Below are 25,127 nucleotides of genomic sequence, written 5' to 3'. Positions count from 1 at the left end.
AAAGAAATTCTTGTTTAGTTAAAATGACAATATTTCGTTGCAAGCGCGGTGTAGTTGTATTAGGTGGGATTAAAAGGGGCAGATTACCATGTACATTTCGCTCTTTGTGGAATTCAATAATTGTATATTAAGACACAAACAGCTAGTATTCTGTGAAAAAGGAAGCAAGAAGCCAATTAAAAGAAAGAACAAAAATCTTAAAGCAGAGGTAGAGGTGTGCAATCAAAGACCATGAAAAGTCAAATAAAATTAATCAAAATTCACATATTTTTATCTCATGCAGTTTATATATGACTACAGGTTGCACACCCCTAAGAAAAAACGCCTTTAAAATCTCACTGTGGTAAAACAATAAGGGAAAAGTGTCATAAATTATATATACTTTATAGAATTTTCTGCTGATTAAAACAGTTAAATAACATCATTGTAAACTGTTAACTAGAATTATTTGAAATAGAGCATGTACTTTGCTTATTGAAGGTATGGGCACACACGGTATAAACAAGCAAAGGAATGAATCCAGAATTATTTCAACACGATTGTCGAAGAGATGAAAAATTAAATTGATTTAAAACAAAAGACATTAATATGCATCTGTGACATCATAATCACCACTTGCACCTCCAGTTTTCCTCAGTAACTTGATGTCAGAAATCCAATTATCTTTCCCAAGTGCTTTACACATGTCATATACTGTAAGTGCTGCAATGGACACTCCAGTTAAAGCCTCCATTTCAACTCCAGTTCGATCATTTGTTGCAACAGAAGCCTTGATTTCAACAGTGTTGTCATTTTCATTTAAAATCAAATCAAGAGCAATCTTGGACAATGCAATATCATGACACAAGGGAATAAGGCGTGAACACTGCTTAGCACCCATAATTCCTGCAATTTTTGCTACAGATAAAACATCGCCTTTTTTAACCAAGTTCTTCTTTACAGCATGGAATGCAACATCGTTGAGATGAACTTTACCAACGGCAACAGCTTGTCTGGTCGTTACTTCTTTAGATGAGACATCCACCATAGAAGCTTTGCCCGTTCCATCCACGTGTGTAAGTTGGTTGTCTCTTGCATCACAGCTCGTTGAATAATTGCGAGTTTGAGCGGTAAAAGTTTGGGAGGTTTGATCATGTAAAGGTGCAGTGAATAAATGTTGTTGTTGAGCATAGAAAGAATGGCTTGCAGTTGGGCACAGCGAGTAATTATCATTTACATCTTCTGACATTGTAGCAACATGTACGTAGCTCATAACATCAATGTTACTTTGCGGGGAATTAGAACTTTCCATAAAAGATTGTCTCGTCAAATAAATTACAAATGGAAACTTTACAAAGTTGGAACCGGCAGGAAAAGAATCTAAAAAAGAAATTAAAAGATAGGTAAATTAAAATCATTTAAAGTAATGGTTCAATTCTGCACTAAATCAGACAGCCAGCCTTGCCATTGGTTCTTCAACAAAGTTATCTAAAAAGATATTTTAAAAAAGGCTGCAACTTGCCCACTTTTTTGTCTGTTACTAAAAAATATTTACCCAAAACTATTCTGCTACCGTTGTGACCAGGCTTAATGTTGCTGTTTTTGTGAAAAAGTATTGTTTACAAAAAGAGCAATTTTCAATGGATAAATAGTTGTATAACTGTTTTTCGTATTCGGAAAAATGGTATTATTTAATATTAAAAAATATAAATTAGTTAAAAACTGCTTAAGCAAATTTATTTCTAAAAAACTTTACATTAGAAGTAAAATAATTTAGAAAAAAACAACATTTTGTCAAAGATTTCTTGCATATTAAAAACTATTGACCTAACCAACCAGAATGCTGCAGAGGAAGTCACCCACCAATCAGAATCATCGGTCGGTTCTTCATTTTGGCAAGGTTGAACATTCCTGCATTGAAAAGTAATTGAATTTTCAGGATACTCATTTTATTTCACCCCAAAATAAACACACCGACAAAAGTGACAAATATAGCTAGATGTGTTCCTACGAATCAAATCTAATTTATGGTTCTAATGTTTGCATAAATGCAATATATAAATTGCCCGGGTAGGCCTGCCCCTATGTTACTCCATGTTTGATGCCAAGGTGTTATACTTGGGTAAGACACTTAGCAACAGTTCCTTTAACCTAGTGGTCACTAATTAGTTGTCCAAATTATCAGCCATACATAAAAAAAAAAAAATCCCCCCAAAAATTAATCACCCACAAAATAACATACATGGTAACTCGTACGCTGGCACGAGGTGTTAAACCCGTGTTATAACGACTGTCATTTTCCGGCCTTGCGGGGATAAAGTAAGTTACATTTATTCATTCATTTACCACCAAAGCTACATATGAGTTAATTCCTAAGCGTGTATTAAACAAAACACTATCAAAATATAAAGTTACATTCCAAATCCACCAGCTTCACCAACCTGCATGTTGCTTCTTCTTCCTCTTAACGGCCGCCCCAATAACCTCAAGCAACTCCTCGTCACTTTTCTGGGATCGTATTTCATCTCGCAACGAAACTTCACTGTTGCCGAACAAACAAACCTGCATTATGATGTCATAATTAGTTGTATGACCACACACTGTGGTAACCGATATCTCCCCAAGCATAAAACCTCGCCCATATAGATTAGAATAGATAGTAAACAGTGCTAAGGCGGGCACCAACTTAGTAATAGGGAACGTTGCCTCAAACTCTATTAACCTAACAATAGGCAGTAAAAACAGACATTAAGTACACAAATTACACCACTGTAAATGATTTTAATTTGCATCACTGCTTATTATAAGAAACTTGTTTTGCAACACATTACCAACTGTAAAAAAAACTTAGGAAACACTGCTAACTGAAAAAAGTATGATGTGCAACACTGCAACCATCAATTCTAACAACTTTGTTGCAATATCCAACAAAAGTGACAGCAACTCTGTGACACAATCTAATTATAACAACATGGCTTTTAAAACCGAATTTGCATATAATAAATACTGTTTAGTCTTTGGCTTATATGTAAAATGTATTAGGTGCAACCTGCCATAATTTAAAACTAAGTGATATGGATTTTAAACTTTTCTAATATTGACTTTTGTTTGCTGTTAATAAAAGTCTCTACGTTAGATTATTTAGAGTCTTACCGACAATTTTTGTTTTTTATCTAATATTTTACAACCCTTTATTGGTTGCCAGTCTTTTATTGTGTTTTTTTATCAGTCAAGCCAACCAAAACACATTATCGAAAAATTTTACAAAACAACAAAAAAACACAAAATCTTTTCTTGTATTGTAAAGTTTGTGAAACAGGAAATAAAATTAAAAGTTGTAAAAGTTATTTGTCGAGAAACTGCGGTATCGCAAAACCCACATTTCTTATCTCATGAACAACCTGGCAATAATCTTAAACCAATTCTCCTTTTCAACCATCACCACCTCAGGATACACACAATCACAAGTTTCGCAATTTTGATTTAAAGCATTATATCTGTGGAACCACACTAACCCACAAAATCTTACAGACATCGGTATATTTAATGCAAAAGGGGTAGCATGAAGAAGTTACAAAATTAAGCATGAAGAAGTTACAAGTAAAATTGTGTCAAAAACTAAGACAAGAACTTTTTTTAGCTGTTTAAAAATTGAGTTTAAAACATTCCAAACATTAACAATACTGTGTGGGACTCTATTAAAAATGTGACAAAAAATATTAAAATTAAAAAAAACAGCCAAATTGTCAAGAAAGGAAACAGACATTAAAAATGCTTAAAAATATTCACATGAAATAAAAAGTCGAATACTTCGGTAAGAATTTTTTCATGGTGTCACACTAATAAATAAAACTTCTAAAAATACTAGAATGACGTGTGGAGATAAAACACCGAAAATAAAAAAGGTTAACTGAGTTTAAACTCAGAAGCAACGCAAGGAAATTAAATATCGAGTAAACACCAGACATGTAACTTGTGGTATATACAATCTCTTATCTGCATTACCAAAACTACTGTCAAATTTTAAGCTGCCTAAAACAGAATATACTGGTCTGCCTGAGGTTAAATAAATAAACGCAAAGTGATCGAAATCTAACAGTAAGTGGCAGGTTGCAAAAAGATCCTGACTTGTAGAAAAGATTTAATTTGCTATTTGTTAATAAAATTAATTGTTTTATGTGTGTAATTCACTTTTTCTGAATTTTTTTTTTGCATTTTTGTGTTTCCCGAGTATAAGCATAATTAAACTAAAAAAGGATTGTAAACTCAATTAGGACTCTAGCAAGGGTAACAGAGCCTACAGTCAAAGTAAGACACAAATACAGTGGCATCGGTTTATATGGTGCAGGGTATGCAGGCCTACCTTGAGAATTTTGCAGGGGTTGCAGCAACCCCTGGATTTTCCAATTATAAAAGCAAGTTAATTCTAAAACCTTCTTAAATATATATATTTAACTTTATCAAACAATTACTTTATGGTAGTTACACAACACCTTCATTCTCCCAACGCCTAAACTAGCTATTTTTGTACCCTGCGCCGTTACCTATAATGGCTGCGTGTTACGTCAGACAAGTGTTTACGTCACATTGAAAATCGCAAAATCGCCGATTGTTACAATAAAAATTCTATTATTGTGTGAGAATGTAATGTTTACTAGTCAATTTCTACGTTTTAAATTGCGTCTAACGTCTACTTCTACCTCCTACCTAAATCGGGTCGGTCACTGCTTTATATTAATATATGATATTTTCCTCAGCCTTTACGAAATAGTAAGGATTCACGCGTGGAATCATTACGACACAATGGCAATTCACACGTCGATTATTGCAACACAATAACAATTCACACGTTTAATATTTAGCCTACATGTGAAACATTATTTTCGCTCGCAAACGGCAATGCTGCTTTGATTGGTGATAGGCGAACACAGCTTTGATCATGTGTTGTGAAACATGATTGACGCATGTTTGATTACTTTAGTTTGTTTCCTTGAGTTTTGATAAAATGATATTTTTAAACTTCATTGTGCCCGTCAACCAACATAAAATTGTTACGTGTTTAATTGTGATGCGAACAACTTTTATGTTGCGCAATTACGAGTTTTAAAGTCAAATGTTGCATTATAACCAATATTGTGACGTAGAGAATTAACGTTAGATATTGCGCAATGCTGCACCTGTCAGTTGAATAATGTTACGTCATACGCGGTATTGTGATGTGCTCCATTATCGTAATGGGTGACGGTGCGTCTGTATAATCAACGTATTGGCAATTATATGTTGATATTTCATGTCATATTGTCAAGTGTTTTAAACACTTAACCACAAGTGACTGCCAGGCTTACATCTTATCCTTTCTATTAAATGCCGCACACGTTATATGCGTGATTTTACGTGTTTTACTTATATACCTACTTTCAGCTAACATGGTATAATGTCGCAACCCTTACGTTTTTATAAAATCGACGCCACTGCACAAATATACATAAAAAAATTGGGAAGTAATTTGTAGCCTGTACTGTCAAAGTGTTAAATAACCTTTTATATTTTTGCCGGTTAAAATAAAAACATCCCTGCCTCCCTTGCATTTTAAAAAGTTTGGTGCCTGCGTGAAATATTATCCAGAGGTGGTGCATTTTCCTAATTGGAACATTTGTTGGTGTGAGTATGTGGAGAAAAAAAACCAAAAGACATTGTAGCAATTCAAACATTCCAACATATGTTTACATACACAGATCCACAGATACACAGACCCACCTTTAAATTGCCATCTGCAGTAATTCGAACACGATTGCAAGTCCCACAGAAATGATCCGACATCGAGGTAATGAAGCCAAACTTCCCCGCATGGCCCTCTACTCTGTACCCCTGCAATGTGAGAAACATGTATGTTTTATTCTATATGGGTCAGGTACCGCAGAGTGGCACACTATGGGCCGTAGGACTTGGGGAAGGATTGGCCCAACCACACAAATATGTGTACTAATTAAGTTACAATTACTTTTTATTATGCTCTGTTTGTTATAATATATTAACGCAAAAAATACACGATTTTATAAATGGTTGTTTAGTTTCTATTTTTATCTTACTTCCCACTTAAGTGGGTGGTAAGCTTCCGTTTCGCATGTTTCCCACACTTAGTAAGTGTCTATTTAATCAGATCTATCATTTCATGAAATAATGACCACTTTTATAAAGCGACAATTTCATTTAAAAAGTTCACACGCAATATTGTCAGTTGTAAATATAAGTTACTTGTCGGCATAAGTGGTTAAAGCTTGGCTAAACCAATCACACCAGGTGTATAATAACCAACTATACAAGAGGCCACTTCAGTACATTAAAGTGGGCTAATTATATTGAGCTGAACTTTGTTAAACAGTGGTTCCCAACATTTTAACGTTTCCTAAATTTTTAGGAACATTTTTGGCAACAAAACAAAAATGTTATTAAAATGATAATTATTATCATAAGTCATATTTCCAGTAAAATTGTTTTCTACTGAACAGATAAGGAGTCAATTAAATTTAATAAAGTTTAACAGCCTTTATTTGAAGTTTAAGAGCACAACACCAGCAGTGCGCGACCCACTGTTTGTGAAACTATAAAAATGTTAACAAAGGCAACACTGTATGCATAAGAGTTGTAAGGAACCTATGTTTGCAGACGGGCAAATTTAAAAGAGCTATGCGGCAGGCGCATCATATTCATTGGTAATGCAAGGTTTGCAATAAATGAAAATTATTAATAAAAGTATGCATTAAGAAAATAACACGGTTCAGTTTACAATTTACTTTGTTAAATGCTTTTTTCATGTGTTGAATAATAAAAAAATAAACAAGTTTTGCGTGTGAGGTAAATGCAAACATAGTTGTTTGTAATGCGAATGGTGTTTAGAACTGCCAAGCAGAGGTTGCATTTGGAAAACAACAAATATAATATGTGGCTTTTTGGAAACCGTTTCCCAAGTTCATGGTGAAATTAGCCTTATGTGACATTTGCCTGGCCTTCGTTTTTAAGAAATTTGTGGTTTTTGTTTTCGATATATCATGACATGGCATAAGGTGTGTGGTAGATTACTAGTAGTAGTAACGCTACACCATGTGGGACCATTTCACAAAATGGCAGATACATCACCAAACACTACTTCTATTCTAAAGTGTATAGTCCTAAAAAAAAGGTTTTAAAATTATGAAAACAAGTATGATGGCATAATATATAAACAGGTTTAATTGCACAGAAAGCATTTAACTCTGTACCTTACTGATTAGGAGTTAATTTTATACTTTACCACGAAATAGCTGCACGCATCGTGCTCAGATTAAAGTTGTTACATTTGTTTTGTAAACAAACTATTGTGGTGGATGAGATTGGTATTAACTTTTTCAAGCACAACTGAATATTTCAACTACAGTGATAAAACCAAAGTACCTTAGATGTATGGTTGGGGTCATCTTCCAAGCGATGTAAAACTGGAAACTGACTTTGTATTGTTTTTAGCATACTTTGGTATGACACCATTTTATTTTCGTTCCATTTGTTTCCTGGATAAAAGTTTTTGATAATGGTATTTTTCCAAAAAAGTAGAAAAAACAAACACTTTTTATACACTGGTGTTATCACATACTCGTACAATTACAATGCAAGTTCCTAAACAATAACATATGGTGATATAGACAGTAGTCATATGGCAAAGGTCAAAGCATACGACTCCACACTAAACACTAATTAGCATGTGTCCTTGTGTAAGAAACTTATGGCAATTGCTTGAAACCAGTAGTCACTATAAGTTGCCTAAACTGTCATCTCTACAAAAACAATGATCAACAAGTTATACACATTATAATCGTACGCAGTAATATGCCAAATCTGGCTAAATTCCAGGTCCTCTGACAAAAACCTAACCCATATAAAATAGAAAGCATGCAATACCAAAGGGTACGAACACAATCCCACTTACCATCAAATGGCATGTACTCGATGAATCTCACATCTACTGGGATGTCTCTAGTGAGTTCCACAAAGTCACAAATCTCATCTTCATTCATCCCGTTCATCACAACACAGTTAATCTGCAATAAAAGTTGGTTTAAATTATCCTGTTTAACTTTTTTTCACAGACATAGGTCAGATAGGTGACACAATTTTAATTTTAGCAATAGCTTTGGTGACATTCGATTGGTAAAATGCAGTTACACTTATATTTGTCAAACATATGAAACTTTGTTGTTTAATTCAGCAAACACACTATACTTTGGCTCTGTTAGTTTGTATAGACGCATAATCGACGGATAAAAAACTGTTTTAGTTGTTAAACTGGGTAAAACAAACATAATAATGTCATGTCTGGTTTAAAAGTTGGAGAGACATGTCACCCTGGGACCACCTGATGTTACGACTATGCTCAAAACTTTTCTAACAATTTTAAACCCGCAAAACACATTTTATGTTGAATAAATATCATTGAAAACAAAAATCAATATAATCTTTAGGGCTAATCTTTATTGATGGTTTTGTTTAAGCTAAAACAAAACAAAGCATTTCAATTCTTGCACAATAATAAGTAAGAAGAAATATATTATTATTTACTGCGTTGGGATTTTAATTAAAGACGGCTTAGTTTTTAACAATCTTGTTTTAAATACTTTGTTGCATTTTTAAAAATATTTATTGGTTATTTTTTGGTCCAATTTCAGAGTCTAATTTATTTAGTTTGGGAAAAAATTGTGCATTTTTCGTAGAAAATGGACATAATATTATGACAGCTAGTTTTAATCTGCTTTGACACCAAACATGGCATTTATTATTTGAGGATTTATAAAACACAACTTAGAGAATTTAAGAGAAATTTTGGAACTGGTTTTAAAAAGTAGGTTACAGCGATGAGTCCGTGACACATCTTTAAAATTTCTCAATACTTTAAAATGTCACGAGATCAAATTTCTTGAGATATAAGAAGTCTGTGAGACCTTAACTTGTAAACAGGTCGCACATTGCGGGAAAATTGGTTTTTGAGAAGTTGGGCCAAAGTAATATGCCAAGCTCGTAAAGTAACATCGAAAGTTTAGGACGAACAATCGGTTTGAGCGCCTCAGGCTATTCAATTTGCGATGGTTAAACTCAAATGCAAAAAAACTTTAAGTTAACTGATAGGACTGCATGCAACTTGCAAGGCGTTTTCACTATTAGTAATACACAGTTCTGCGAAAAATTGCAGCAAAGTAAACGCTACTGCAGCGCAAACAACATTGAGGGACATGGGAGCTAGTAATATGATCACACCACACACCAGATACCACAAGTGTTTCTGAGAAGACAGATTAGATGCGGTTTAATGGAAAGACGTCACAGAAATCAGATAATCTTACGGCTTCTTAAACAAACAAGGGTGTTGGTAAAATATAATGCAACCCAGATTAAAATTAGGTGAAATTTTTAAATATTTGATGAAGTACGATCATAGTTTTCTCCATAAAATATTGTAAAGATATGACTTGTGTAAGAATGCTTATTACAAAATTAGGTATTCAAGAATGATCTAGAATACTTTACGAAACTATAATTTTAAACATTTTTTTATTTTTAATATAAAACTAATGTTACCAACATAAACCAATTGCTGCTTTTACATGCTTGGCAATTCTGAAGTACACATGATTTAAACAGATTAAAACACAAAATTCCAGGATAGGCCTGCCACCCCAGGTTCGGCGCCTTAAATTTTTATCATATTTTTATTCAAAATTAAAAAAGATACCAGAAATGTACATACCCTTGAAATAGGGATGATAATTGTAATATCATCTGTTATAGCAACCTGCTTTAAAACAAGCATCGCCAAGTTTATGACAATGCATTCAATAAAGTTCCCTATGTTTGACAACTATGAGTCTAACTACATTTTTAACGTTGGTTTAAATTTTGTTAGAAAATAAAAAAGTTAAGCATGTGCCTACCAACTGAACAACAAACATACCTTCACTGTTGGTATGCCAATATCAATTGCATCCATTATCCCATCCATAACTCTTTGCCATCCCCTTCTGCGTGTGATTAGTTCAAATCGAACAGGGTTTAAAGTATCCAGGCTCACATTTAAAGAGTCCAACCCCCCCTTCTTCAAAAGTGGCAACTTTCGTTTCAATGTCGTTCCATTGGTTGTGATTCCAATGCTTTCCAACCCAGGGATGTTCGGGTCATTGCTTTTTAATTTGTTCAGTTCACCTTCGTGTATAAATAAAGAAATATATTAAAACTGGTTATAGTCAAAGGCATGGCATAATTGAAATTTACACCCATAATTGTCAAACCTAATTGATTAATATAGAATGTGCCAATTAACCAAGTTTTTGAACGTCAAAGCATTAAATTAAAATATGCATTTCAAAAAACTTATAAAGACTTGTAAATATTAAATAGCATAAGTGCTCCACAAAAGACTTTAGTAGCCTACAGTCCTAGACTATGTAAACAAAAATAACCAAGCAACAAACCTATGATCTCTGCTATGTCACGCCGTACCAGAGGTTCTCCTCCTGTTAGTCGTATCTTGGTAACACCTTCCTTCACAAAAAGTTGGGCAAGCTTCAAGATTTCTTCTGTGGTTAGCAAATTATCTGTAGGGGTCAGTTCAATCCCTTCCTCTGGCATGCAGTATGTGCCTGTTATATGTGTTGAAATATTAAAAGTAGGCGTCATAAAAACACGATAAGGAACGCTACATTGATGAAGACAGTAGCCTAGTTTGGTGCACAAAAAGCAACTACAATGGCGTTTACATTAATAGGCGCCTGTTTGTTATATGTGCACATATATCAACATGGCAATAATTAGGTAAACTTAGTTAACATGAATTTATGGCACACTTATTATTAAGTAGTTTCTGACTCTTTTTTAAACTGCTGCCGATTTCTTTCTCTTTTTTGGTTTCATTGATTTGATCTACACTTAAACCATGAATGTGAGATAAAAATAAAAAATTGCAGCCACTTAATAACCATTAATCAATATCAAAAACAACACTCCTTAGTATATTATATAATATATATATATAAAATACTTGTCCGGCGCCGTGGCGTAGTGGTTAGCGCGCCTGCCTGTAACCCAGAGGTAATGGGTTCAAGGCTCGTCGCTGCTACCATTGTGGGCGTATGTGTCCTTGGGCAAGACACTTAACGACAATTGCTCCAACCCAGTGGTCACTAATGGGTTGTCCAAATTATCAGCCATACATAAAAAAATGAAAAAATCCAAAAAAAAAATAATCACTCACAAAGTAACATACATGGCAACTCGTAAGCTGACACGAGGTGTTAAACCCCTGTGATAACGCCTGTCGTTTTCCGGCCACGCGAGGATAAAGTAAGTTACATTCATTCATTCATTCACTTTCAAAGCAAAAGAACTTACATCTTAAATTACACTTTTCTGTAAGAGAAATGCGAAGATAAGTATGTTTCCTGTTGAAAGTATCCATTAGAACTGGACCATTCTCTTCATGTTTAAGCGTATAACGTAATCGTTCAAGTCGACTTTGCTGAGCTTGGTGGAGAGGTACTTGCTCTATGTGTTCAATCTACAAAAGTGGGATGTCATTTCCGTGGGTCTTTATGGGTTAAAACAGTCCTGGACCAAATGGGAGACAGACTGGACCGTCCGGTTCTAATGGATTTGATTGCGATCATAAAAAATGACAACATTGCTTCATTGGGCCCGTACAGCAGTTTAAGAGAGTTTGCAACAAACAACATTAAACAGCAATAATTGTAATTAAATACAAAAAAAACTTTTAATTGGTGTGGTTTTTTCCTTTTTCTTATAGCATTCCTTGATTTTACAGGGTCGCAAAATATCAAAATATTTGCAAAGAGTTCACCTGGCAGAATTTTCCACATAATAGCCTACAGTGCATTGAGAAGCATAGGCGCCCAACATTTTAAAATGTAAGGGAGGCAAGGATAAGCCTTTTAAACAAATGTTACTTATTGCCTATACTGTTTACTGATTTTTGCATAGAATCGTTTAACTTTAAATTTAACTTACAGAATCATTTGATTCTTGCAGCTTCACGGTTGATGCGAGCCGTACCCCGCCTAATCTGTGCAACCCCCTAAGAGTATGGGGCAGCAGTTGGACCACAGAATAAAAGCTCTTTGCAGCTGCCATATCCACAAACCAACACAATTCTACATTAACTGCAGAATAATTCTAACTGAACTAAAACAAGTTTAAATTTAAATGCAATAGCAATTTAGATATTGCATCGCATTGCTAAATGCAGCAAAAAAATGATTATTTTTTACCATATAACGTTTAAAAAGCTAAAATATCAAGGCTATGCAACCAAATTGCATTGTTTTGGGGTTACTTAGAATGCCCAAAAACCTCACTATTTTAAGATATTACGTACAAAGTAACAAACTAATATACTTGGTAACTCGTAAGCTGGGACGAGGTGTATGAAACAGAACACCTATGTCATAATGACTGTCGTTTTCTGGCCATGCGAGGATAAATCAAGTTACATTTATTCTTTCATATAACAATATTAGCATAAACGTGATAACACTGACGATAACTTAATGCAAAATCGCTAAGTAATTCTCAAATCTGAACTGTCTATACACAAACGTTTCCTGTAATATGTTTACAAAATACGTAACATTAGCACAACAATAGCTCAAGCCATATACACCACTAATAACAACACACTAACTCCCGCATACAAATCTGCAACCCCGGCAAAAAACAGCTGTTATTTACATTGACGTCATAGCCTGCGACGTCATAGCCCTATGTCATCGGTTTAAATTAAAAGAAATACTATTTGTAGCTTTTTATACTGTAAGTGTAAATAAAATCTGTACTATTTGCACACTAACTGTACTACATTCACACTTCTGTAGATGTACATACGTCATACGTACAGCAACCAATTTCTTAGTGACCCACCAGTGCATTGCAATACTGCCTGTCATGACACGTGACCTGCAACCGCGATATGAAAAAAGAACTTTTTTCGTGCACCATCGTCCAATTTATTTAAAACTATAGCCTTGCTTGTTTGCAGCCGCAGGCAAATAGTTGCACTGTAACTTTTGCGGCAAACAGACTGAATTAGATTTAACCACGTTAATCTAACCAGATTTTAAAGTTCTAACCAGATTTTTTAAAATCTAACCAGATTTAAAAAAATAGTTGCACTGTAACTTTTGCGGCAAACAGACTGAATTAGATTTAACCACGTTAATCTAACCAGATTTTAAAGTTAAACTGACGGAGTAATAAAATCCTTTAATATTTTCGGTAATTTGTCGTTATGTATTATTATTGGAAAAAATTTTTTTTTCTTGCATGGCGGGACAACGACAGTCGATAACATTGGTGTTCCAATCTACACGTATTGTGCTCGCGAGTTACCGCGTATTAATAAACGACATTTAACAATATTGCTTACTTACGTGTAGTTTTATAAATAGGATTTGTTCCTAATGCTTAAAAATCATAAGAAGCCACTGTTGTTTGGACAAGAGTTTTTATTTGGAGGGAAATGCAATACAATAAGAAGAAAGACACGAAAACAGCTGATAAGTATAGTACGGGTATTCGAGCATTAACTTATGAAGTTCACAGTGAATCATTGCGTGAAAAACTATTTCACGATTTTACTACAGCGTTGTTTGAATGCAGTGGATGTAAAAAGAGAAAACAGAAGTACGTGCATTAAATACTTGATCTTTATACGTTGAAACTGCACCGCATTTTCAACGTACTGGTTCAGCCTTGCAGGACGAGTTGGCAAGACTACTTTGTTGGTTTATATAAAGTTTATAACTTTACCATCGGTTGAATAAAAGTTGTGAGTCAGGTTTTGTTTGCGGTTTAGAAAAACGTCTATTATGTTGCATTAGCGTTTAAAAATTATTCCAAAGATAATGTTGGGGTAATGAGCCTGTACATTCCAGAGTCCCTGGCCCACAGTTGGGCCTCTGGCGTGATGAATATATAGCCTGAAACATTGGGATAATGCGCCAACTGTGGCCTACATCCCAAGTGACGTGCACCGGACCAATCACATCTTTGAAATATAAATCAGTTTTAACGCAAACGACTCAAACAAACCAAATATTAAACAAACCAAATCGTCTCATCTCGAGTGATGATGTGGAACACCTGTGTTGGGAGAACGATGCTTGGAAGTTAGGTAAGAAATAGCTGTCGCGATCGGCTCAGAAATCGTCTTTTTCGGTCTCGGTTGAGATGCAGTTGCGGATTTTTCTGCCCGTTTGCTCAAGTAATAGCCATACCTGGATTTGTTTACGAAAACCTGTTTATTTTCGGCCGTGTTTGGAGCAGGTTTGTGTGTGTCTTTGTGGGCATTACGCTCATGCTGTATTGGACTACTTGGCGAGCTGTTGCTGTTGGAAATGGAGAATCTGTTTGATGTCAGTTTCTTCGCAAGTCCGCCTACTGGGAGGGATCGCCGAGTTTTATGTTTTACTTCAGGAGTTTTGGAGGATTCTTGTGTCTTCTGTACAATCGGTGGAAGAGAGGAAGGGACGGTAAGGTACCTGTTGGGCGTGGCAGGTGGCGTGTCAATCACGGTCCCTACACCGTTCGTATGGCCCTTAACCCATTCAGGAGTTAACCTTGGACTTTCAGTTGTTGGGGTGTAGGAAGTTTTCCTCTGGTGTGGCAGAAAGTTATTTACTCTCCGCGAGCTGGCGCTGTTGTGCGATACTGGCCGATTTGACGGGCTGTGAGGGGGGGTTGGCAGTTTGTTCCGAACTCTGTGAGAATCCTGGGATACCGATGTTCTGTGCTGATGCTGCTCTCGTAGAGGGAGCTTTCTTACCAGTTTGGGACTTTTACGAGGTGGCTGAACCTTCGTTACTCCTACAGTAACCGCTGGAGCTTTGGATTCCTTACGAACAACATCCAGTATGGTTTCTTGGCTTCGTTTTTGCAAGTTTTCCCTCATTTTCTTCATGTTTTCAAGCAGAGAAATAAACTCAGCTCTGCCGTTGCTTTCCCCGGTATTTCCAGGCAACACTACTGGGTTATTTTTACGCCAGGGTCCAGATTCCGATCGTTTTGGTCGTATGTCAACCGCAAGAGGTCGCTGGACTTTCACTTTTTTCTCTTCCTTTTCGCTTTGTTTTGCGGAAGCGTCTCGTATGATTTCATACGTCGGCGAAGATACGCTTTTCTGTGACCTTTCGTTCTCTGCGTCACAATGCAGATTGTTATCTTGAGGAGTGGGGGTGCTTTGCAGCGATGGTGTCGTAGATCCGGAGCTGGGATGGCCGTTTATTTCGTCATCATCACCATTATTCGTCATACGATTATTCTCCTCATTGAGTTTCACTTCAATGTGAGTGCGGATGGCTTGGGAGAAACGGTTTGTTTCTTTCTTTTTCTCGTTTTTCTCCTCTCTCCTCCTAGCGAGCAGGTGATACGTAGCAAGGGCGGGGCCAGGTCGGTTCTTCTGCACACACTGTATGACATCTGAGCATGCAAAACCAAAAGAAACGCTCATCTCTTTAACGACAGCCGCCTCGATTGGTGACGTCACGAGCGGTGACATCAGACTATGACGTCGTCTTACGTCACCAGCCAACTTATCACTGAAAATAAACCATCAGTTAACTAAATGAATAAATATGTAACTTTTTTATCCTCACGAGGCGGGGCTTCGACAGACGTTATAACACGGGTGTGTTGTTCCATACACCACGTACATGATTATACGATAATGTATTTAAACCCACAACTTCTGGTTTAGTCAGACGTTCTAACCGCTATAAGCGTATCCCCGTATGTGTGTTACCAGTTCAAAAATTATTTAACATAGAGGACATGAGAAGAGATTTGTCTTTTGCGATCTTTAACCTATTTGCGCAAAGCGTTCTAATGATAATAATGTAGCAACGTATTTAATATTCCTACATTAAAAGTGACGAAACAACTGTCTTGGTCATTGACTTCCTTGTACTTTCTGGCTGGAAAGTCAAAATCCATTTCAACTTTGAAACTTCAGAAATATTCGGTCGCTGGGTGACGTCAGGACACAGAAGTTTTCGGATAAAATATCTGAAAGACATATTTAAGTAAAAGGCCAATTCAAGCTGATAAAGTGAAAATTTAATGATAATAAAATATATGCCAAGTCAGGTGTACTATAACTCTGAAAGCGATCTTCTGGTAATTGTTTTTTTCTGTGATTTTACAAAATACAGCAGACTGGTACGCAGCCACCCTCTTTTAACTAATCAAATTGGTATGTTGCGGTTTGGTTCGAGTTTCGGAATTTAAGGGCTTAGGTTTAGGGTTAGATGGGTCCTACAGAAATACGTTAAATAATTTTTATCACATTAACTGACATAGTTACCTGCAATGCGTTGATATATTGGTTGGTATTGGGTTCATTTCACCTCGCATCATCTTTCGACATAACTTTGGGATGTGGAAAGGTTCAACAGTGAAGGGAAGTTTGCCAACGAGTAAAGCGAATGTGATGACACCTCTGTGAAGAAAACATGGGTAAAAATACACGAATGTTTAACTGGTATGTTAATTTAAGTCAACAAAAAGGTATAGCACGGTGGGGTGAGATGGATGCCGTTAGCACAAAATATTCCGTATTATCTAATTTGTACCAATCAGGAAAAAAATATGCAATAGTGCATGAGGGCTGTATGAAATAGAAGCGTAAATCAAGTCTTACATTGACCAAACGTCCACTTTCGGTCCGTACGACTTCTTCGACAATAGCTCTGGGGCGGCGTATGCTGGTGAACCACACTGGGTGCTCAATGCACACGAGATGTCGCTGCAGACAGGCGAGATAGTGTTGCTCAAACCGAAGTCGATAATTTTAATGTTTCCACCAGAATCCAACAAAAGGTTTTCAACTTTAAGGTCTCTGAAATAGAGTTGTTGAAATAAATTGGAATGAAATAAGTGCATACAACGTAGAAAAAATGTTTTATTCTGTATGGGCGAGATCCTATATATAGATAAGGCATGTCAAGAAACGGAGTTTACCCGAGTAAACCCTACATAAATTTGCGAAACATAACGGCAAAAGTCGTTAGCCTACACTACAGGGATTCTTCCTAATAAAATGTTGTTTCTCTTTGAATTTATCAAAGAATTAAAGATTGGTATTACATTACATAAAAAAGGGCTTCTTTCGTTAAACATACAACTTTCCAAAAACCGAAGTGATTTTTTCAATAAATAGTTTAACAGTTTTGGTTTGTTTAAGATTTAAAACATTCCGTGAAAGAGATAGAGCATTCGAATATTTTCTGTCGCCAAACGGATTACATTCTGTCAAGAGCCTGGAATTTTGCCAGATTTGGCCCATCACCCCCACATCCAGGAAAACAGATTACATTCCTATAGATCCTTTTAGATTAGCTACACCAAAATATATCCCGTCTGGACATCTAATGTTATCAAATCACATGCGATGGCTATTACCGACTTAATGGTTTAATGTGTTTAACCCTGTCCTTATCGAAAGAGGAGGCAACGACATGTAATTGATCATAACATAAATCCAGGTGTATTATCACAACGGTTGAGACATCAAGCGCTTTTAATGTGGTATGTGAAGCATGAGTATTTGTGAAGGTCGCTAGCTTTATGCTATTTACACTAACCGACGTGAATAAAGGCCTAACTTGTTTGCGAGTAACAAATATTAGCAGAGCCAACGTTTAAAACGATGATCTCAATACTCTACCAGTAACTGAATATCACGGCACATTATCTTTTGAAAATCGCAGTCAAGTTTACAAAATCTGGTCTTGAATTATTGTCCGTTTTAACCCAGTTACAAAACAACGTAAATTCTATGAATGTATTTATATTATATTGTTATAAATATACATACCAGTATCCTATACTTTAACCGTGTATACACGTTCTAATCCGTTTCTTTAAAGGTATGTATAATAAGAAAATCAAAAATGGTAAATGTATTAAAGTTTTAAATTTATATATAGGAGAAATTTGGTATTTTCGTTGATTCTATTTTTACATTTAGGTAAACAGAACTTCTTTAGAAATAAAAATTTAAGGATAAATCTACAATAAATCCGTTGTTTCGCAAGGCGCAGTAATAAAATTTATTACCAAATCTGGTCTCACACGATGAATTTACAGCCTACAGAGCACTAGGAAGATGCTAAGTAATAAAATCTTTCAATATGAGTGTGGTAAAGCAAGCAAAACAGACCAAAGTAATAAACATGTTATTCTGAAAGTAATTATGGAGTTCTGGGATAATAGAATAATGGGCCTATACATTTTAGTCTTAACTCCAAGTCTCAAGGCACAAGCCTCGCCCAAGGACCCCACCCATGCAAGTAGACATTAGAGACTTTACCGCATTAATAGGGAACTTGTTATACCACAACACACATGATAATTTTAAAAGACATAGAAGGATGAGGAAGATGGGACACCTTTAGCACATAATATCCAAATATCCTAATCGTGTTTTAAACAATTAACAACGGCCTATGGGAGTCGTGAGGATGCAGTTTAATATTTATTTTTCTTTTCTTTGTTTCCTATCAAACGAAACAAGAAAATAGAATGAAAATGTGTCCCAGCATCTCCTCCCATACTACTTTATTATTTAAAACAGCGAGAATTTTCGTTCTTCTAATATCCTTATAAGACAATACTCGCAAATAAAAAAAGTTTTGTCAATTAAACTAACTTTTTTTAAAGGGCTATGGGTATTGCATATACAGCTGAGTTTACAAGATATACTTGTGGAGTGTGAGATATAAAACAAGCCCAGTTATCAAAGGTTTCCTAATATTGGTTGAGATGGCAAAGATTGGCTATGGGATGGTATGAGATTGATGTTGCCATGTAAGATGTTCAAATAACAACGTTGTATAAAAGGTCCATCCTATTGTTCTGCTATTTGCACTAACACCAACCCGATAGCTCAAACATTAAACAAGTTCTAACATGTAGCGCGATATGAATTACATTAAAATTTACTGCACTTTCAGTAACGTCATAACATAGACATCACCAATGTTGTTTTGTTGCGAACTCCCTTCATTGTGGTTTAATTAATCCGACATTTGTTGTAGTGTTTAACGAGATGAACAGTTTTTTGCAAAAAATCATTTTATCAGGGGTCGAGGTATAGTTACCATTATCCCATATTTCCAATATCGTGTTTTTACAATTAACAGCGCTCTTATATGTTTGTCGGGATATTTTGTAATTATTATTTGTTCACTGCCAAACGGAGCCGCAAAAGGAAATGAAAACATGCACCATCCTATAATACTAAGACGTCACCAATATATTTTCAAGCCTTTTGCGATTTTAATTAGCGAATGAGGCATTGTGGGACAGGTGCGGCAATCTCGAACGGCATGTGTTATCGCGTAAACGATGCGTGTGTGACGTCATAATACCTCAGATCGAAATAAGACGACGTAGATGTGTGGGAAAACACGTGACCGTCTCAGAGGAGACGGATTTTCGCAGCAGGACCTCCCTGATTGTGACGTCACAAAGCATGTTTCTATGGTCACAATTGTGACGCACAAGACTGCATGCTGATAGGACAACCATGGCAACAATCTTTAGACTCGATACTGGAGCGCGTTAATTGCGACCTATTCTGGATAGCATTATGACGTAACAAGAGCGGGATCGGTTGCAACTTTCGTTTAAAAAAAAAACGAAAATATTTCGGCACATGTATTGAATTTGCGTGGGATGGTTTATATTTTCGTTTACTTTTATCATACCATTCAATAGTAAACAGAGAATACTGACAAAATTATATAACCGCATTCTCAAGACTGTAACATAGCGTTGTTAATTGCTAAAACACGATCGGGAAAGAGTTTTTCCGCGGACCAACCGTATCAATCCTACCCCACAGTTCTATATACTTCTCGACAAAACTGACGATAATCGGATCACAATAATTAGGTCACTGTGACGCAACAAGAAGGAAACAATGGAACTGTTCGATCTAATTGTTCATTGCTACGTCATAAATACAGTTCTTAAAACACAAACAACACCCTAATCACGTGGTTTAAACATCTGTTTGAAACCTTGTTTTTCTTACGTAGTAAATAATATAGTAGGGTGGGGTAAGATGGATATCTTTGGCATAAAATATCTAATATTTTAAAATCTTGTTTTAAACATTTAACTTTTTAAAGCGAGTACTCGATTAATACCTAGGTTTTAGGTAAGAAATATTTTTAACTTGGGGATATTTTGGACGCCGTGTGCAGCAGTTACATGTTTAACTAACTCTGTTTAACTAACTCCAGCTGCCGTTTATAAGAAATATTTTTAAAGCCCAGACTTTTTTGACGCCGTTTGCAGCGGTTACAGGTTTATCTAGTTACAGTTTCTTGAACTGAATGATCAAACAAAACGAAACGACTATGTTTTCAACAAACCTATGAATAATCTTTCGTTCGTGAAGATATTCAACCGCGTTCACGAGTTGATAGGTGTAACGCCGAACGGTTTCTTCCGGCAAATGACCCTAAATATGGTGAAATATATTTGGGTTAGCATTTACTATTTAACTCCTTCTTTTCATTTAGAGTTTGCATAAGCCTTTGTCAAAATGCATATTGTATTGGGAGGTCGATATAGTAGGGTGGGAGAAGATGGGACACATTTTCGTTTAGTTTTCCCTTTTCATTTGGTAGTAAACAAAGGGCATTCAGAATTATAAAACCCTATCTTAAAGGTGTCCCGTCTTCCCCCATTCTACTATACATTGTGGTAAATCGGGACTTCAAGAACAAACATCAGATGAGTTTGACTTCTTAAAAGGCTATATGGTTTTGTACGTGTATACAGGGAAGGAGTATAAACCAGAAACTCATATTTCGTTCATGGAATATGTCAACAATAAATGAATTTAAATAAACTGCAAAAACATTTGCAGTTTATAATTAACGATAAAATATTGAATGATTTTGTGCTTAACCGAATAAATGCGGGTAAATAGGAACTTTATATGCAGAATTTTTTGGAACTGAGTTAAACGGTTTCAAAATTGCCACAATGGATTTAACGCGTTTATCCGACCGTTGCTATTTGAAAATAATAGCAGGGTATATTCTAGATTTAAATTCAAACATGCAATTTCGAGAATATCAGGTATTGTGACGTCATAATACGAATACCTGTTCCGTAACAACGTCGATAAGTTCCCCGCCGGAGCAAAGTTCGGTCACCAGATAATAGTTGTTGCCTGTTTCCAAAATATCAAGGACCTGTACGACGTTTGGATGGCGAACCATTTGTAAGATTCTTCCTTCACGGTGAAGGTTTTTGAACACATAACTATCGCGTCTTGCTTTCGCTTTGTTGATAATTTTGACCGCCACCTGTTTTACGAAAAAAAAAGTTCAAGGTACGAGTCGTGACGTCATAATTACGCCAAATGGACGATTTTCAACTATATTAAACATTTTAAAATTAAAACCATTTTGTTCTGGTGTGAATAATGAATTATTAAGTTGAAAAGTTTAAAACTCTTCAGTCTAAATTTGACAAATGATAATGAGTGTAGAAGTTTAGTATAATAGGGTTGGGGAAGACGGGACAACTTTAGAATGTCAATGCGAAACAATTCTAAGTGTTACTAAATCTTATTTTCAAGGTTAACAAATGAAGTATCGTTATATTATTGTGTGTTCCACGATGAGTTATTCTGATGTTAATGGTTAATTCTGGCACTTCACAAACATTACCAGCAGTTAAACAAACAATATGCTTACACAGTTTGCAACCCCACGTACAAATACAGAAGCTAATTAAGCCAACCGACAAACATGGTGTAACAACATACGACACACTGCTTGCTTAACCGACGTTAATGAGTTAAGACCACTATACCCCACTGCCTAATTAGCATGTTAAGTTACTAATGGCCTCCCTAATGGTAGACGAATGCATGAGTTTTTTGCGTTGCTAGTTTTTCGAGTAATTGCACTCAAAGATGTTACTGCGCGAATTACGTTTACTTTGCTATTTATTGTAGGATTAAATTGCCGGCCAACAACACTGTGAGTGTAGAACTACGGTATGAATAAATGTAACTTATTTATCCTCTCGTATAGTTGTATCATAACACGGGTGTTCTTATGGCAGCAATGGATGCAATAGAAAAGTCTATTCTATGTAGCGAGGGTCGCTTTGTGGTTTAATTCGAACCATTTCTAACCTTTAATATTGAGTTGAACATACATTATATATTTTCGCTTTTATGAAGTAAAATTCGAAATAGCTTTTTTAGACCTTATAAATATGTATCAGTAAGCACAATAACGATATTGAAATAAATTCTAACCTTTTCTTTGGTTGGGCAATGCAAGGCGAGTCTCACTTTAGCGAATGAACCTTCCCCAACACAAGTTCCCAGCAAATAATCAGAAACCCTTTTATAATGGGGGAAGTTCTCTTCGGTAATTCCCCCGGGTGACTGGGTACTTTCCCGATCAACCTTGTTTTGTGATCCTGTGATATTATAAACGCGGTTACTGGCTTGTCTACCGCAACGGTGTATTTATTACATATTATTATAGAAACATGAACCATCTTACCCCAACCTACTATATAATAAACAAACAGTCAAAGTTGAAACAACTTACCAGCGTTTTTGTGGTTTCGGTTCAAAGTTACGTCATCGCTTGGAACTGGAATCCTCATTTTTCTTTTTGATCAAAGTTGAGTCATAAATATGACTATGAGGTCACAATATAATCTCCTGACTTACGTAATTTCGCTGTAATTCGTAATTACAAAGTTGGATCTGAAATGACATAATTGTTTATTAAGTTTCATCCTAATTCAAAATGTTGCTCATACGTGTTTCGACATTGGGTTATCTTATAATATACCCTGCGTTCTTAAATTTACAAACATTTTCGCTCATGTCACATGATTTGTCATGATGCAAAACCTCACCCACATAGAACAGAACACTAATTTCTTCACTAACAGTTTTTTTTTTAAAGGTAAAACCTTAACACTTCTCAGTTCTCATGCTCTCTGTCGAGCTGCACTGTGCTTGTCCATGACTTTTAAGACTGGCAATTGAAACGTTCGATCGGTTTATATAAGAAGCTATACGATAACACTTGTGATACTGAAAGGAAATGAAAGGTCGGAGGTGCTAAATCTACCAAAGCAAAACCTTCACTCTCACTTGTTCTTGAAAGTGAGAACCATTTACATTTCCTACAGTCTTATCTATTACATAGCTTGCCTACTGATAATAGAATATCACACGCTCCCTTCGAAGCTCGCTACCGTTTTAATAAACCCTTATCATTGCGCGGCTCATTATAAACAAACGGCCATCATGATGAAAAGAAACTTCTTGATAACTTATCTAGCCAAAAGTCTGTCGATTTGGGATTAAGATAACTCGAGGATTGGAACAATAGGCGTGTACGGAAACTGCACGTCGCGAGAGATGCATTGTTTTAAAACAATCATTGTTTTCATTCAATGACGTAGGTTAATACAGTAGCGAGCATAACTACGGGTTCCATTCAGATAGACCGTCACTTAATGAGCTTCTGAAACTGAACTTATGTGACTGCTTTAAATGACTACGTTCCCACAACCCATAGAACCAAACACCTGTTCTTCTGGAATCGCACGGATTTTAATAACTGCGTAAACTTATATACGGCGCAGCCCAACACCGATGTAGTCTATTCTACAGCAAGAACACAGAGTAAATAAAAAACTGATATAACAATAGTGTAGATAAAACTGTAAACTTTCATGGACGGTTACTGTATAGAAAACTGTTTATATTTTTCATCGAGCTTAAAAGTCTAAAGTTAAAATGCAAATAAAATACACAGTTTCTTAATAAGGCGACAACCGTTAGAACTGCCCCACAATTATATGCAAACTAAACACGCTCGTAACTTTTGTTTCGTTTTAATCGTATACCTTCTGCATATTTTATGGAGTGCGAAGTAATAAGATGACCTGCGCATGTTAAGCCACTACTTATGTAGTCTGTATGTAGCGCATTATACAATGGAACACCTGGAAGACTTGTATAAAAAGATAGAAACCGCTAGATAGAACATAATAACACCCAAACATTCTCAAACCGTATTTTTAACAATGCTTTTAAAGTACACGGATATACAGCATTCGCGAATAGACCAAAATATTTCGCTCGCGAATAGACGTAAAATGAACCATCTTACCCCAACATACTATATTACGTCCACTATATTAAGATACGTGGAATATTCTTAACTGCATACAATGCTCTAACACCCACTGAGCAAGTTTCCCTCAAGACAAAGTTGACTTATCGATGCGACAAACGTGATTGTGACGTGTCAATACAATTATGACGCCACATCCTTTCCTAATGTCCAACGGGACGTAAAAAAACTAAGAAGGAAGTCTAAAAGTTTGTCTCGAAAGTTTAATAACATTAGTCTGTAAGACGTAAGCTATCATGGAGATCGCCGTGTAATCGCATTAAATTCTTACTATCTTATTAGAAGTGACTTTGTTTAATAATTTAGGAGTCTGCAACCCTGGTTCAACTGTCTAGAGATCGTTATAGCTTTTTCTGAATTCTTGACATTGTTTCAACACTCGTACTTGTTAGATTGCGGTAAATTGTTGCTTTACGCCAACAGCTGACTATAGATAATTAAACGAACTCCAGTCATATTTTACATCGCTTTCTTTTAATATTCAGTTTAATTCTCATTCCTACTATAAGTCTAGACTTACGACGGAGCAATTGAAAATGCGCTACCGGTACATTGTATTAAAATACGAGCGCCACTGTACTGCTGCATACGAGGACTAATCACACATAACTTCTAATCCGTTCAACTCGCAATTCTGCCTTCTAACAACATGCCACCTGTGCTACAATCCATCACACACACTGTAATAGTAGATACTGCCCCCTTTGGACCAATATTCATTAGGACTTATGGGAATTGATATGAGAAAAGGCACTCTAGCAAGGAACAGGTTCGACGGATGTGTGTCTAAGCCAATCCCCAGGACCTGTGTTATATTTTTAACCCTTTAACCACAACAACGACTACTAACTGCTCGTTTCC

At 35.9% G+C, this 25,127-nt stretch overlaps 2 protein-coding genes across 5 annotated transcripts in view; both read right to left on the bottom strand.

Annotated features, from left to right (window-relative positions):
- Window positions 1–32: 32 nt before the first annotated feature.
- LOC149727675 (uncharacterized) lies at window positions 33–12,887 on the bottom strand. 4 transcript variants are annotated; one of them, XM_089888599.1, is made up of 10 exons: window positions 12,022–12,887; window positions 11,389–11,554; window positions 10,473–10,640; window positions 9,956–10,203; window positions 7,940–8,051; window positions 7,411–7,523; window positions 5,737–5,847; window positions 2,421–2,541; window positions 1,843–1,890; window positions 33–1,359 (listed from the first exon to the last, which is right to left on the bottom strand). In XM_089888599.1, the coding sequence occupies exons 1-10, from the start codon at window positions 12,142–12,144 to the stop codon at window positions 584–586; spliced, it is 1,986 nt and encodes a 661-aa protein (XP_089744725.1). In that variant the 5' UTR covers window positions 12,145–12,887; the 3' UTR covers window positions 33–583. The 4 variants fall into 4 exon arrangements, with proteins under 4 accessions (XP_089744725.1, XP_089744726.1, XP_089744727.1 ...); XM_089888601.1 differs by having other exon boundaries at window positions 1,219–1,359; window positions 1,816–1,890; window positions 12,022–12,878; XM_089888602.1 differs by having other exon boundaries at window positions 1,222–1,359; window positions 1,807–1,890; window positions 12,022–12,880.
- Window positions 12,888–13,496: 609 nt separating this feature from the next.
- The window catches only part of LOC149727674 (uncharacterized), a 22,252-nt gene continuing 10,621 nt past the window's right edge, over window positions 13,497–25,127 (bottom strand). Inside the window, exons 2-9 of the mRNA XM_089888592.1 lie at window positions 22,659–22,819; window positions 22,358–22,524; window positions 21,189–21,392; window positions 20,448–20,536; window positions 16,706–16,903; window positions 16,370–16,504; window positions 15,928–16,071; window positions 13,497–15,605 (exon numbers count right to left, since the gene is read on the bottom strand). Coding sequence (XP_089744718.1) covers window positions 14,126–15,605; window positions 15,928–16,071; window positions 16,370–16,504; window positions 16,706–16,903; window positions 20,448–20,536; window positions 21,189–21,392; window positions 22,358–22,524; window positions 22,659–22,716 — 2,475 coding nt within the window. The 5' untranslated portion in view covers window positions 22,717–22,819 and the 3' untranslated portion in view covers window positions 13,497–14,125. The remainder of the gene's footprint in view (window positions 15,606–15,927; window positions 16,072–16,369; window positions 16,505–16,705; window positions 16,904–20,447; window positions 20,537–21,188; window positions 21,393–22,357; window positions 22,525–22,658; window positions 22,820–25,127) is intronic.

The sequence above is a fragment of the Ciona robusta genome, chromosome 11 (assembly GCF_009617815.1).
Source record: "Ciona robusta chromosome 11, ASM961781v2".
NCBI classification, from domain to species: Eukaryota; Metazoa; Chordata; class Ascidiacea; order Phlebobranchia; family Cionidae; genus Ciona; species Ciona robusta.
The sequence above is the reverse complement of the archived record's forward strand: the minus strand, read 5'-3'. Positions and strand labels throughout refer to the sequence as shown.

What these genes read in the sequence shown, in the direction of transcription:
- LOC149727675 (XM_089888599.1), bottom strand. Translation starts at nt 12,144, where the DNA reads ATGGCAGCTGCAAAGAGCTTTTATTCTGTGGTCCAACTGCTGCCCCAT. An exon ending in TTGGCATACCAACAGTGAAG is followed by an intron (nt 8,052 to 9,955) that starts GTATGTTTGTTG and finishes CTTTTATTGCAG; the next exon opens with ATTAACTGTGTTGTGATGAA. An exon ending in CCGACCGATGATTCTGATTG is followed by an intron (nt 1,360 to 1,842) that starts GTGGGTGACTTC and finishes TTTCTTTTTTAG; the next exon opens with ATTCTTTTCCTGCCGGTTCC.